General features: G+C 39.3%; 1 protein-coding gene across 1 annotated transcript; it reads right to left on the bottom strand.

The window, feature by feature from the left end:
• Positions 1–5933: 5933 nt before the first annotated feature.
• On the bottom strand, positions 5934–14199 carry apip (APAF1 interacting protein). The gene is made up of 7 exons (XM_061738979.1): positions 14134–14199; positions 11600–11700; positions 10033–10081; positions 9833–9950; positions 7436–7571; positions 6504–6671; positions 5934–6389 (listed from the first exon to the last, which is right to left on the bottom strand). The coding sequence occupies exons 1-7, from the start codon at positions 14197–14199 to the stop codon at positions 6290–6292; spliced, it is 738 nt and encodes a 245-aa protein (XP_061594963.1). The 3' UTR covers positions 5934–6289.
• Positions 14200–15611: the final 1412 nt, after the last annotated feature.

Genomic DNA, 15611 nt, shown 5'->3' with positions numbered 1-15611 from the left:
CGTTCATAAATCACTAAATGGTTTAGGACCAAAATACATCAGAGATTTGTTGTTTCCATATCAACCTTCCAGACCTCTCAGGTGTTCTGGTTCAGGTCTGTGTCCCCAGAACCAGAACCAGAACCAAACATGGAGAAGCAGCATTCAGCTTTGATGCTTCACAGATCTGGAACAAACTTCCAGAAAAGTGCAGGAATGCTGAAACCCTCAGTTCCTTTAAATCAAGGTTAAAAACTCATATGTTTACAACTGCCTTTGGCTGAATTATTTCAACCATTCTGAATTTAGATTTAAACCATGTTAATTTCAGTACTACACTGTAACTCTAGCTTCTACCTTTTTTTTATCATGCCACTGCACTGTAACCCATAATCTTTTTCTTTCCCTCTTTACTTTTAATTTTTTCACTATAAAGCACCTTGAATTGCCCTCTTGCCGTAATGTGCTGTACAGATAAACTTGCCTAACCTTGCTTTGCCTATGGAGCCATTGTAAGCCTAAGGCCCCGTTTACACATAGCCGGGTATTTACAAAAACGGATATTTCCCCCTGTGCGTTTTGAAAAATTCCATCGTTTACACGAGATCGTTTTCAAAATCTCTTCGTTTACACGAATCTGCATAATTACGCTGTTAACGTCATGCCAGCCAATCAGAATCCTGGAAAAAACATCAACAAATGACACGTGTAACTTCCAGTTAAGGCTGATTTGTGGTTCCGCGTTACACCAACGCAGAGCCTACGGCGTAGGGTACGCAGCGACGCACACCATACGGCGCGCATCGCCGCGTACCCTACGCCGTAGGCTCTGCGTCGATTTAACGCGGGACCATAATTCAGGCTTTACTTCCAAGACGGAACGAGAGTCTTTCGTTTGGAGTGACAGAGAAGTGGAGTTACTTTTAAGTGTGACTTTAGAATATAAAACAGGTAAAATACAAGAAAATATTGACGGTGGCCAAACTAAACACAGGTCGCACACATGACGCTGGTGACGTTTCTGTTGCATAATGTGACGTTCTGAAGCCTAAATCTCCGTTTTCTCTGTTTAGACGCAAACGTGAAAACTGAGTTTTTGAAAATCTCCACTTTGGCCGGAGTTTTCAGAAATGATCGTTTTTGGTGACTTTGAGCTCCGTTTTCGTGTAAACGAACGGCCAAAACGCATGAAAACCCCACCGTTTTTGCTCCGTGTAAACGGGGCCTAACATCAAGATACTGGATGATGAGGAACTACATACTGATCAGGTGGTTAAAATTCCTGCAAATGAATACGAGCTTCAAGACACATGTTCATGGTAATGAAGAAAGTGACGGCAGCTCTTCTGTGTCTTCCCCACAGCAACGCTTACTCGTAAAAGGTATTTTCCATTGTGAGAGAGATCCACATTGAGAGCAGATTCAGGCTTGCTCCTGAGACAATTGAAGCTTTTCTACAGGTTAAGCTCTACAGCGACAGTTGTTGTTTTAATGCAAATTTCCCTCCGCTGCATTGGCAAAAGCAAAGGCATGCAAAGCAGAGAAGAACAAAGCTCAGTGAAGGCAGATGCTCACAGGTCTTCAATATGACTGAGACAGCGTTCATGTGAACTCACCATGGCACAAACTGCCTTTGAAAGATAGTCAACAATGAAGCATTTGCAGTTTTGTCTGAATGTATCATTGCTATGGTTTTGTCTGTGGAGGGTTGACATGCTGAAATTACAGATTACATAATACATAAATAAAAAGCAATGATCAAACTGGATTTTTTAACTGGATGTACTTGGCTAATGTTTGCTTAGGCTTTTTACTGCAGTAATTTAATAAAAACATGGGATACCATGTACTAGAAGGCAAACTAGCATTACAATTATGTTGACTAAGATCACTCTGATTCGGTAATCAGTGTGTCATTTATCACATGTAAGTTGGAATATTCTAGCCGGTCGTAATAAAAATGGCAACTTCGTAGCATATTGGTGCTGCCGTCTCTTACTTTGTCTTTGTTGAGGTGGGATAGCATAAAAACAGACTGGTAGATTATGCAGAGGACCAAAGAAATCTGTGATCAATGAAGGCTTTCGAATTAAGTGAAATGTTAATTTAGAAAGTTTTCAAGCCCTTTATTCAACACTCAAGCATTATATTTCTAACTTTAGAGAACGGCATAGAAATTTAAGCAAAGCAAATTAAAGCATAAACTAGTAAACTGTCAGAACATAGTTACATTTGTACAGCTCGGTAGTAATGTAGAAACCCAGCTACGGCCTGCTAGCGGCCCTGCAGGGGTGAGGCTGGCTGCTGCTGGCAGCAGTGGGAGAGCAACCTCTTCCACCATATCCAGGGTGATCGCAGCCATCTGTTGCTCCAATTAACAGGACAAGTCATATTTTAAATGTGATTATGCTCTCTTAGCTCTTAAACCACAGTTCAGTTGAGGAGTTCAAGTGTTGACAGCATTATTTTACAATGTAGTTGTCACTCAAACATGATTTATGCCTCTAAATATGTTTACATTTTGGGCTTCATGTAATTTTACCTGATGAGGTACATATAAATGTAACCCTTGTACAGTTATGGATATTAAATGTAGCTATGAAGACCATAACTGCTTTTATTCCTCTTCTAAAGCTGAATGTTGGTTTGGGTTTTAAACCAGCGCCTAGTGGTCATTCAAGGAATTGCATGCTTTAGCACTTCCATGAAGGCATCAGTTCAGATACAGTATAACTCCCTGTTCTTGTTCAGAAGGCTCTTTGCTGTCGGCCAGAGTCTCAGGCTCCCCCATTACAACCAGTCAGCTAGGCGGACACACCCTTGCAGCTACAATTGTGACAGTTCAGTTGAAAGGATCACCGGAAGACTTACGTTAGGTAGGAATGAAAGTTGCTAAACTGGTTGATAGTCAAATGTAATCAGAAATAGGCCCGAGTCCACTCAAGCATTTATAACGTGTGAACGCTTGAATAAGAGCTGAAGGAGGTTGTTGAAAATGAGCACCGTAGTTTGCCATGTTGAGCAGTTTGTTTACTTCCTGTATCTCTATCTGTACCACAGGTAGAGCAAATAGAGATCTTGTGTCTGTTGGGGTTCAAGTGTTTTTATTTTTGGGAAGAATTCGTCTTGAGTTATATGTGCAGCAATGTTTTTTGTTCAGGTTAGCCGCGGCAGAGTGGTGCAGAAAACCCTCTTTGGGTTGTGAGTGTGTCGCTGACCAGTGATTAAAAGTAACTTTTGTTGTGTTCTTTCACAGGCTGCTAGCCTGATGCTGCCATGCAGCGATGAAGCTGCAACCTATTGATGATGGAAAATGGGGCTAACTTCAGAAAGTTAGCAGAGATAGGCCTTTGTCAGTGGTGCAGTTGGCCTTTCAAACTGTCCACTTGGAAGTCAATTTTACTGATTTCCCTGTAAGTTGCTTTGAATAAATAAAAAAAAGAATCTTCTTAACTGTCATGTAAGAACATATACGCTTAGAGATGCTTAAAATGTGTTTTTAAAACAAGAGTTTTATGTCTTTGCACAATAGCTGTGTCATTTGGATTTGGCTCGACAGATTTTTCTTTAACGACTTGGACTTAAAGTTTGGTGACTTGACTATACCGCCTTTAGACACCAGTGATGGTGCAGTTTAGAACAGAACAGAACATAATAAACCTTTATCGATGCCCACGGGGGATATTCAGAACTTACAGCAGATGCTGTTAAACAGTCTCTTTTTCTAATTAGAAAAAAAACAAAACAGTCTGATGGCAATGGGCATAAGTGAAGTGAGCATCTGAATCCCTCCGTCTCCCTCCGGGGTGAGAGTCGTCTGGAGCTGAGTTTGCCGCCCAGCTGCCACAGGTGGGCATGCAGAGGGGGTGTTGCCGCATTTTGTAAATGTACCTTTTCATTTCATTTTGTAATAAAGCTGCATTTTGTAATAAACTGCCCCATTTTCTAATAAATTTTGTTATTGCATTTTGAGAAGATTATTATAAAATGCACTTGCAACTTTTTTATTTTCTAGTAAATGTAATAACATGGTGCATTATGTATTATTGTTGTTGGTTTAACAATGAATTTATACAAGAGTGACTTTTGTTGTTTTTTATGCAATTTCCCTCAGAGCTTTGTAGCCCAATAAATGTATGTATAATACTCCAAATATAACTTTAGTTGCCTATTTGAAGTTTGGAATTATACAGGCCAATAACAAACAAATAAACTATGCTTTAGAATTGTTATTACATAATGCACCATGTTATTACATCTAGAGAATAAAAAAAGTTACAAGTGCATTTTGTAATAATCTTCTCAAAATGTAATAACCTATTACATAATGCGGCAAAATGTATTACAAAATGCGGCTTTATTACCAAATGAAATGACAAAGTTATTACATTTTGGACGTTTATTACAAAATGCCCCGTTATTACAAAATGCGGCTCAACAGGGTGAAAGGGGCTTTTCAGGATGACCTGGATTTTGTTCTTCATCCTCTTCTCAGCCAGTTTCCAGATTGTTCTGATGCAGACCAACCAGCCCTCTTCACCAGTTTTTTCAGCTTTCATATGACCCCACCCTCTCCACCTCCTGGATATAAACGGGCTCAGGTGAGCTACTGTTCCTCCACCAGTCCACCACCAGTCTTTTGGTCTTTTTGATGTTGAGCTTCAGATGGTCTGATGAAGCTTTATACAACAAAACTGGTTAAGACGCAACAACTTAAAGAGGTTTAGTGTAAGATTGTGTCATGTCACCAGCACTCCCTCTGACAGCATTAACCCTGCACACTGAGCCCTGCTACAGAACACATCACCGTCTGATCTAACATGCTGGGTATTAGATTGGGCTCTTACCTACGTCTTTATTTTACAGCCTTTTCCTGCACTGCATCAGGCTATTATGTTTTTCTTTTCAATTAAACCAACAATCCCAAGATAATGCAATATGCCACCGTTTGTGCAACATGATACAAGCCCAAGTAATATCCTGGTCAGAGAAAACACACCGACTTCGCTTCCCCTGCTTGTTTTTTTCTAACAATATGACAGTATCAGTGCAGTAACTCAACTGTCATGAGGTATCTGTGACAAAAGGTGTCTTTGGTACGCCAGTCCCAGCCCACAGTGTGACAGATGTGTCATAGTGCCCCCCTGAGCTCTCATATTGTATGACTCCATCTTCAGCTTCTATTGTAAATGTCTGACAGGTGATAAATATTAATATCAATGCAAAATGGAGTCATATTGTGACGTGCAGTATATCACTAATGTTTGGTACGAGAATCCTGATGCTCTTGAAATGGGACTTTGTGATTATGCTCAGATATTAACTGCTGAATATTTCAACTTGTGTATGTGTGTGTGTGTATATATTTACATTTATGTTTGGACTCTTGTCTGCTTCACAGTGTGTTTTTCCATGTTCTGGGCGCACGTTCGGTTCCCTTCAGGGACGAGTTTAACAAAATCTCTTAATAATTAAAGGAGATAAGTTATTTTGCAGAATATTTCTAGTTTCTTACAAATGTTAAATTAGCCTGCGGCACATCTGACAGAGCTCTGTTTTGAGCAGGCAGCTGTGAAAGGACTGGACTTGTAGCAGAGGAGGGAGGTCGTTTTATTAAAAAAAAAAAAAAAAGCAGCTTTGGCTTTCATAAAAAATTAGACTTGCACACTACAGAACGCATGCTGTGTGAGAATCTACAGGCACTGCGCAAGTTTAGCACCAAACGTGCCCGCCTGCTGTTAGGATGGGGCTGTGGGAATTAAAAGATGTCCATGAACGCAGCAGGGTCTCTTTTTTGCAGCATTGGGTTATTTTCAGTGAAAAATGTCAAAATGACCACAGGCACTCGAGTTTCTGCTGTTTTTCAGTCTGTTGAAAATGTGGTTTCCTTGAAAGTAATGTGTTTACTATTTAAACCAGTAAATCAAAAAAGAAAAACAAAAGAATCTTAAGAGTCACTGATGATATTAAATGTTTTGTTTATTTTGAAAAAGACAGTTAAACGTATGACAGATCCAGGGAGATCTCTTCAGTGTCCTCCCTGACGTACGCCGAAGCCTTCATCCTGGTGCAGCGTGGCTCTAACACTCACATTTGGACCTGATTTTGGCAGTGGCTCTTAACAGTTTACCCTCCAGGTACTTCCAGGGGTTTGATCTTCGACCCTGGACGTGCCCTTAACATCAAATTGCATCTATTTGGAAGCAGATTGCCATGAAAGGCAAATGATTACAATCTGCTCTCTTGATTGAACTCAACCTCATGTTCTGTGGGGGAAAAAATGCCTCTCTGCAAAAAGCTCCAGCACATGTCAGACTATTCCCTTTTCTTCCAGTGGCAGGGCTGAGGGGTCCAGTCCACACTGCTTCATCTGGACGGCAATGTCGAACAAGTAGTCGTAGCATTCACACCTACAACATGCAGCAGAATAACGAGGGGGGAGAAGTAAAACACAATAAATGTCAATGTGTTATCTTTGCCAAATGTGTGCACGGTGTTAATATTGATGAGATGGAAATGCTCACATGGTTTTTGCTTTTTCCCACGACTCTCCCCAAACGTAGACTCCGTGTCGGCGGACGAGAACCGCACATGAATCTGGATATTCTTCCATCGCTCGAGCCATCCGGTCTTTCAAGTCCTTTTCCTCAGGTGTGTTTTCAATAATGGGCACCGTCAACATGTCGTCGTACCTGTTTTTGCGAGGTGCAACATAAACATGACACCGAGTTACCTTTTTGCCATTCGTGTATCACCAGTTATACAGATGGACAGGGCTCGCCGCATAATAGTTTGGCAGTTGAATCAGACACAGTGGAAGTAATAGAGCTAATGTGAATCTGGCTCGGTGCTTCAAGCTATTTCATATCACCCTCTCAAATGTAAGGACAGCTTGTTTTAACTGTCTGAGTTAACAGAGATCTAAAGGGTTGTTGTGCGAAATGAAGCCAGCAAAACAAAACAAACGCAAAAAAAAGGTTTGGAGAAAAGGACAAGCATGTGTACAGAGCAACTGTACGGTAACATCAATCAGCTGGGACTTGCATTGGGCTTAGTGCAAAGGGCAGGGCAAGACTGGGCACATTTGAGCACAATGGTGAATTAAGAAAGATAAAACGGCACACTGAATCCCGTTGGACTGAAACACCACGCTTCTGCTTTTCCCAGTGTTGGTGAAAAAGCCGAACGTGTCAGACCCTGAGAAAAGTTGGAGCGTGCAAAACTGGCAATGCTGGAAATTTCTCCCGTCAGATGTGACGCTGTCTTAACTTGTGCCGGAACAAAACCTCCCCTTCTGCTTGATGGGAAACCTGTCATTCAGTTAACTAGTACTAACAGAGAAATTCTCTGTTATTGTGTTACACTTAAGTACGGCTCTCTGGAACGTACTTCCTGTAAAACAACTGAAGAGATTCAATCTTTCTCTGGACTCCTCTAACGATGAGCGATTACATACCGATAGTTAGTGCTTGAGGTTCCCCTACGAATCCCCTTGATCATCTCCTGATGTGTAATCCTGAACTCTTTGCCAGAATACAGCAGTGTTGCCATGACAGCAGCCTTGGAGTGGGTGTGTATAACTGCCTGTGCGCCTGCATTTTAGCAAAGGAACAGCAGATTTGGGTGTTTTAGGGTTGTTTGCCGGTACTTTTATTTTCCTTTTAAGTGACAGCTACAACAATGAGGAAGCATGCAGAAAAACACCATCAACCCGTATCCGTATCCCCTCAAAAATAGATACATTAATACTCTATAGTTGATGGATTATAATTTCACAGTCTCAATTACCAGAGGAGCATACAAAGTTTGACCTGGCGTTCAAAGACAAAAGGGATGAGTGACTGATAGAAATGCTGTCATTTTGGGGGGATGTACTTCATTAAATACTGACATTTAATTATCTTGCCTTTTATTAAACAAGTTTTTTTTGTTTGCTTCTCTCTAAACCAAACAATTGATTGCAAGTTAGTATTCCATTAAAAAAGGATACTCAATTAAATTCAAAAATAAATAAAAGCAATTCTTGGGATGGACAACCAATATTCATTGTGATCTGGATGTGGGGGGGTGGGGGACACTGAACACCAACGAAAAAAGAATGGAAACCTAATCTATTGTGTCTGTGTCTCTACTTTCTCTGTTCTTCATTCTCTGTCTGTTTTCTCTTTTCTCTCTGTCTCTTTTCCTTGCGGTTTTCCTTGCCACTGTTTGGTTTAAGTATTCAAAATAAAAGCTCAGTTTCAGTCGTTTCTGTACATAAGTATGTAAGTCACACCACCCTCAATCGACTGTTTAACGGGAGTGCAGCGCCACAGTCGCTCCAGTCATCATATCCTGTTGTGAAAAGGCAGCAGCAGTTTCAAACGAACACTGCTAATAGGCTCCAGTGAAGTTTACAGTGGAAGGAGTACGTGTGGAAGACTTTGTTATTATAATGTCCCGCTGGCATGTTTTTGGGTCTGCGACGCCAGTTGTTTTGAACAAACAGTATTTCTCCTTCGGTCACGGTTTGCTCAGGATGGAGTTGTTGTTCCAGTAAACTGTCGTCTGCTTTGTGGTTTTAACTGCGTACATCTGCTTGGTTGTGAGCTGACTGGTTCTTTGGGAAGTCAGTCTGTAAATATTGTGAGTGAAACACACAATAGAGTTGTATGTATTCCTTTGTTTTGATCGTGGTGGTAAAACATGGATTGTAGTCTGGAATTTTCTTCCTTTCTGGATTGAATTTAACTTGATATAAGTTGAACTAACAGAAAACAAATATTTAAAAAATCTGTAATTCAAATGTAACTGTTATAAATATTTGGATTCTGTGGTGAGCAAATCCTTTCATTCTACCTTTATTAATGTGGCTGCTGGGGCATTTTAGAAATATAAATTCCCCATTCACTGGACCGACAACTTTCACATGCTCCTCCATTTCCACCTCTCTTCTCCTCACCAAGCCACTCAAATTCAGCTGAAATCTGTATTTAAATCTGAAAAAAGCCATTTATTCTAGTTTAATAGTAAGACGGGACAAAATACTGCTCTTCTATGCCAGGACAGTGTCCTGGATAGCCCTTAATGTAATACAAACCGTCACCACCAGGGGAAATCTTTGACGGCTGTCCACTCTCTTACTCATTCTGCAGTTTCCTTGCATTGCAAAATTAAAACTAGTGTATGAGAGCAGAAATCGATTGATGCCTAATGGACCAAGTCACACCAAAATCTCTTATTTACCCTCGGAAACAGCTTCAATAATATATCCAAGTTTTCTATTAATAATATTTAACGTAACGTTCTGTATTCTGACATTTTTCAATGCACTGTTATTTATATTTATATATATATATATATATATATATATATATATATATATATATATATATATATATATATATATATATATATATATATAAAAAAGCATTGTTCGGGAGTTGGTAGCAAATTTATGTTACTGGTATTGATATAAATAAATGAAATGATACCCAACCTACGACAGAATGACAACAGAATACACACTTTACTAATAAAGTAATACATACATAAAAGAGGTAATAATAGCTCAGATTTCATGTTCTGGGTCTCTGCACAGCGCCTGTTGTAATAGACGCTATATAAATAAAATTGAACTTCAAGAAATATTTAGTACATTTTTTTTTAACACCAGTGACAATGATGTCATATAACAGAATTAAAAAAAATAATCAAAAAGCGTAAAGTTAGAATTAGTGGAACATGGATCGTCCTTCAATGCCGACAAAAGTGAGATGTGAGAAAGTCAGAACATGTATCGTCATGGATGATGTGTAACACTTGGGACACTGAGGTCAGTGGGAGTATTCTGGGATGGGTTCCAGGAACTCACCTCTCATAGTGTAGGCATTCATGAACAGCGGTGTACACTGGCTCTTCTTCAACCCCTTCCACTCAGGTGGACGGCTGATGTCCCTCTCCTCCACGTCACACACAAACATATCGTCTTGCTGAGGAAAACAATCAGATGGGTGACGTATGAGTCACGATCACTGCTGAAAAAGATTCAACTTGTGGTAAAAAGTTGCTCACCTGTATTCTCTCTTTCTGGACACCTGAGGGTGCAATGTAAATCTGGTCCCTGCGAGTTTCACACAAAAAGTGAGGAATATATTAATATTAAAGAGACTTCGTGATTTGATTATGGAGTATGATAGTTTGACACAAGAGACAACTGCACTGCTCTAAGCTGAGTTCATCTTTGGCTTATGAAAAATATTTTGCCTATTATAAAATGCAAGTAGAAAAAGAAAATGACTAAAGTCTTTCATTTCAAGTCCAATTCTTGTATTGTAGCTCTAGTCAGCAATGATGCAAGTATAACCGTCACATTCGACAAATGATAGTTCCCGGTGTACTGTCTTTGTTAGATATAAATTCATATTCCATGGCCTTAGAAACACGACCTGCTGAAATAACACCACAATGAAATGCAAATTAATTCGTAACGGCAGTGTTAAGCAGACTCAGTTAATCACTTCCAATTTTTGCAATAATCTCCTTTAGAACCTCACACTTCCTCAGTAGAATGCAAAGAATAAAGCAGTCAACTTCTTATTCATCAAGCAAAACAAAAAATAAAATTTCCACACGAAAATGTTGTGGTGATCTTATTGATTTTGAGTGGATGGTATTGGCGGGGCCTCCTGAGGCTGAGTCATGTCAAAGTGCATACAAAGCAACTGTGGTGGTGGGGAAAACGGGCATGAAAGACGAATAAATCAGCTCTGTGTTCACAGAAACAAAACTCTAACTTTCTGGAGAGCCTCTAATAACTTCATTTTCATATGGATTCAGCTGCTTGATCAATTCAACTTTTGCCTGCAGACGCCTTGTTTGCGTTACCTCGTGATGTATATTGTTTATTATCAGAAAATACAATGAGGACATCGTGAGTTTGTCAAATGTGATGCACTTTTTAGTCGGAATGTAAACGCAGTTCCTGCGAAGCTCATGTACTGCAGAGGGGCTGGAATTTTTCTATGTAAATATTCAACATAACCATTTTACAAGATGAAAGAAAATTATTCCTTTAATCATTTCAAAGTCTGTGTTTTTGTCTGTCTGACTGAAATAACAATGTTCGTGGAGCAGCACTCAGTGAATCTTATCGAGCTCATTTGGCTAAGATCCCTTGTGGATGTTAATAAATGCCTGCCAATCCACCATTCAACCAGAGATTTGATAATGGGCGGCACTTTCTTAATAGCTGCCGTGAAAAACAACTCCCTTCAGAGATGTTTGTGCAAAACAAATGTGTTTTGTTGCTGCAGAACTGCAGCCTTGTGTCTTAGATTTAAACCCTAGATTCAAGGTTTGAACAAAACTGACCTTTGATTAGTACACAAACACTCCAAAGCTACCACAAAAAAAGTAAAATATGTATGGTAAATATTTGCCAATGCTAGTATCAGAGATTTGTAAATTAGTCAACTGAGCTGTGGGAAAACCCCCTTCTCGTGAAGAAATGTTGAAGATACAATCACTGATAAGCTAGAGTGTGAGGAATAAAAAAAACAAGAAAAATAGACAAAGCAGTGGCAAAAAACTGGTTCCTATGCTTCACATTATTCCGTGGGAATTAAATCCATGTACAAACCCTCGTCTGAGACTGATCCCACCGCCAGTCCCCGTCACCCATCCCAGCTGGTAGAAGAGCCGGCACAACTCGGGAATGAGGACACGGGGATGCTCCTTTTCCTGGGACAGACACAGAACCGCTCAACAAATTATAATTAAATGTACAAGAAATGTTGTGATGACGTTTTGGGTCTAAGTGCATCTGCTGGGTAATCAGAGCATACATTTGTGTGAAAAAGGGTTTGCCCACTTTTTTTTTTTTGCATGTTTGTCACACTTAAATGTTTCAGATCATTAAATACATTTAAATATTACACAAATATAACAAAATTCAGTTTTTAAATGAAGGTTTTTACTAGTAAAGGGGAAAAAAATCCAAACCTACATGGCCCTGTGTGGAGAAGTGATTGCCCCCTAAACCTAATAACTGGTTGGGCCACCCTTAGCAGCAACAACTGCAATCAAGCGTTTGCTATAACATGCAATGAGTCTTTTACAGCGCTGTGGGGGGATTTTGGCCCACTCATCTTTGCAGAATTGTAGTAATTCTGCCACCGAGGGTTTTCGGGCATGAACCGCCTTTAAGGTCCTGCCACAGCATCTCAATCAGATTCAGGTTGAGACTTGGACTAGGCCACTCCAAAGTCTTCATTTTGTTTTTCTTAAGCCATTCAGAGGATTTTTTTGGTAGACAGCAGATGTCATGCCCCCCCTCCCCTAGGTTGACCAGGGTGTTGGGGGGGCTTTTTCCACACAGGGCCATTTAAGTTTTGATCCCCCCCCCCCCCGTACTAATAAAAACCTTCATTTAAAAAAAAGTAATTTTGTGTTAACTGTGTTAAGTTCACAAAAATTGAGGTAAAGAGAAGTTATCTGGCACATTTTGTCGTGCAGCCCAGATTGTGGACTCCCATCCACAAACTACCAGGCCCATAGTCGTTTATGTGGAGATTGTTTTCTTAATTTTGTTTGGAGCTGAGTTGTACCGAGACCCTCTGAAGTCATGGAAACATTTCGTTCAGTGTCAGACTTGATTAATGCGACAAAAGTATTTAAAGATGCCCTAAAATAATATGAAATATACAGTATTACAGCAGATACGAATACATTTGTGCCCATCACCTTTAATATTATAAGACGGACTACATTTATCATTAAATACAATCATTTGTACATTTCAAGTCTTCACTGTGGGTATTGGCGATGTCTCTGTTGAGATGTTGGCCAGACCATAGTCTCAAGTTTCAGTTTACTTAGAAACTATTGTGTAACTTTGTGTTTTGACTTGTTTTCATGCCGGAATGTTCCTCCTCTGCCAAGTTTCCCATGATTGGTGACTCGAGATCATGTTTGTCATTGTTTTGGCATATTCACGTGCATTCATGGTGTCACACGGCACAGTGGCAGTTCTGTCCACATTCACCAACCTGACCTAATTTGAGCCCGACAAATGGATCTTGCCCACATCTGGATAAAGAATGTGCTCAAATATTCTTGTCATGGTTTGTATCAAAGTTAAATCTTGAGGCTTGAACATGCAGAGACAAACAGCTGCTTTTTTCACACCAGTTATGAGGTGGATCCGGCCAGTACCGTTGTCTACAGTTACTCTACAACGGTGATCACTGCCCCTCTTCTTAATAACACCCATGGATCATTCTAGATCACCCAGTTACTGACTTTTACTGGCTGACCCTTTTAGTGGTTCATCAAACTTCTTGTATCCTTTTTCCTAGTGAAAGCTGTCATCATCGTTTAAGGTTATTACATTAAATGTAGAGCCATGACATTTATATATATCGCCCATAGTTTCAAATCAATGACAGCTCTAATGTTTCAAAGGTTAAATTATATGGTAAAGTTCATGCAGTTAAACTGACTGGTAATCACAGATGTATTTACATCAGTGGTGTGACCATGAGTGACTTTACTTTTCATGAAATGAGAGTTTCTGCTTTGGTTATACATCCATGTATGCCTTCCCCCCTGTGAACACGTTCCAAAAACAGAGTTGGGACAGTAGAGCTATTACCAATTTGAAATGGTGTCATTTTTCTCACAAACAATGAGAGTTTCAGTTGTTATTACATCTCGTTCTTCTTGAAAACGCATCTCAAGGTGTGAACTGGTAACGAGGTCCATTACATGTTTTTGTTCCATAAGTTTATAGCAATTCTCTATTAGGGACTGGCCAGCACTGCAGGCTGTTGGGAGTGCTGCTTTTGTCCTAAATGGTCAATACCTGTTTAAATTACCTGTGGAAGTTACTTTTTGCCCCCCTTAAACTCCTTACTAGCATTAAATTACCCTTGAACCAACTTTTTGGGAAAGTGATAAAGGCCTAAAATGCAAAAATGACAAATATAGTTAACTTAACATAACATGAAATATCTCAGGTTCATACCATGTGTAAAGAAATAAAGGCCCAGATACATTTAAGAATTGTTCTTACTTGTGATTTCCATATAGTCTCAACTTTTTCAAATTTGGGAGTTGCGCAAAATAATTTAATACAAAAAACATTTCAGTGTTTTTGTATCTCATCACACTTGCCTGTTTCTCTGTAGCCCCTTGACTTGAATCTTGGCAGCCATTACTGGTGCCACACAAAGCTGACATCCCCTGTGAGAAAAGGAGAAAACCAGTCACTCCAGCTGGAGACAGTTCATGATCTCAACAGAAGACTTGTGGGTGAGGATGCAGTTACATTGATTTGGTGTCATATAAAACATGAATAGTGCACTGAAGTTGCAAGGACGTAATCTTTTGTCACGGATTTATTACCTTGTTTTGACATACCCATTATTGGTACCATTTTCCATAGAAAAATAACAAGGAAGAATGAAAATAATAACTTTCTACTTCTCAGTTACTCGTTTTCCTCCTCTCCTTCTACATTGTAGTTAAGGCAAAACTGGTTTCCACTGAATCAGAGGTCGATATTCAGGATTAAAAAGCTATTATTATAAAAGCTGTTTGCTTTGGCCAACAATTACAAACATGACAAAAGAATCATTGTCCTCCAAAAACAAAAGAGTAGATTCTAGTCGGTAAAAGACAAAGTGAATCCATATTTGAGTTTGAAAGAATCATACCTACTTTTATCACCACATGGCAGGTTATTGTATGTTTCTGTTTGTGCGATTAGTACAGTTGTCTATTTGTCCCCAGTTGGGGGTAAAAGAATAATCTTGTTTCTTAAAAATGAACTCAAAGAGGAGCGAGTTCAAAGAAAATAGTAAAGGGCCCTAGATGAACACTTGGGGCTCCCCACAAGAGGAGACATACAAGAAGACAAATCCTCAAGCTACGGTATACAGAAAAATGATTGTCAGTTGACAATTGACTTCAACAATTTAAACGTTGTATCCTTAACGGTCCGTGTACTTCGCGGCCATCCGTTTTTTGTTTTGAAATGACAAAATAAAAATAGTGAAATAATCCAAAATAATCTGTTTCCCGTTTTTTGTTTTGACAATAAAAAACGGAAAACGGATCGTTATCCATTATCCGTTATCCGATTTCATTGATGTGTTTGAAAATCGAAATTGGGAATTAAAACAGCGAGTGGAAAACTCTTTTCTATATTTCCTATTTGTTTCCAAGGATACTGAAAACCTACCTTACACCATCTACAATTTCTACTGTTGGGCTTTAAAATGCAATAAAAGTAGCTCTAAGTTAAACTAAATGGTAGTGATATTTGAGGTGCCTTTTAAATTGACTTGTGGGTTCTCCAGAATATACAAAAAAGAGCTTCATATATTTAGACGCTTGAATGTCAAGAGCAATGCATGCATCACAGTTCTAAGATTTTTTTTTTTTTTAATTTTCTTTAAACAAACGTGTTTGACAAGTGATTTGTGTTTCTTGCAATGAGCCCCTGAGGAATTATGGTACATGTCAGAACACACAGTTGGATGAGCAATCATGTGTCATTAAACATAATATGCAAATTTGTTTCATTACAGTTTAAGATAAGCTCAGAGATTCTGATATCAGCCAAGTAGATTTGGCGATCTAACTTTGCA

This window comes from Cololabis saira, chromosome 2 (assembly GCF_033807715.1).
Source record: "Cololabis saira isolate AMF1-May2022 chromosome 2, fColSai1.1, whole genome shotgun sequence".
In the NCBI taxonomy this organism is placed as follows: Eukaryota; Metazoa; Chordata; class Actinopteri; order Beloniformes; family Belonidae; genus Cololabis; species Cololabis saira.
The sequence above is the reverse complement of the archived record's forward strand: the minus strand, read 5'-3'. Positions and strand labels throughout refer to the sequence as shown.

What these genes read in the sequence shown, in the direction of transcription:
- apip (XM_061738979.1), bottom strand. Translation starts at nt 14,199, where the DNA reads ATGTCAGCTTTGTGTGGCACCAGTAATGGCTGCCAAGATTCAAGTCAA. An exon ending in TCCAGAAAGAGAGAATACAG is followed by an intron (nt 9,951 to 10,032) that starts GTGAGCAACTTT and finishes TGTTTTCCTCAG; the next exon opens with CAAGACGATATGTTTGTGTG. An exon ending in ACCTCAAGCACTAACTATCG is followed by an intron (nt 6,672 to 7,435) that starts GTATGTAATCGC and finishes TCGCAAAAACAG; the next exon opens with GTACGACGACATGTTGACGG.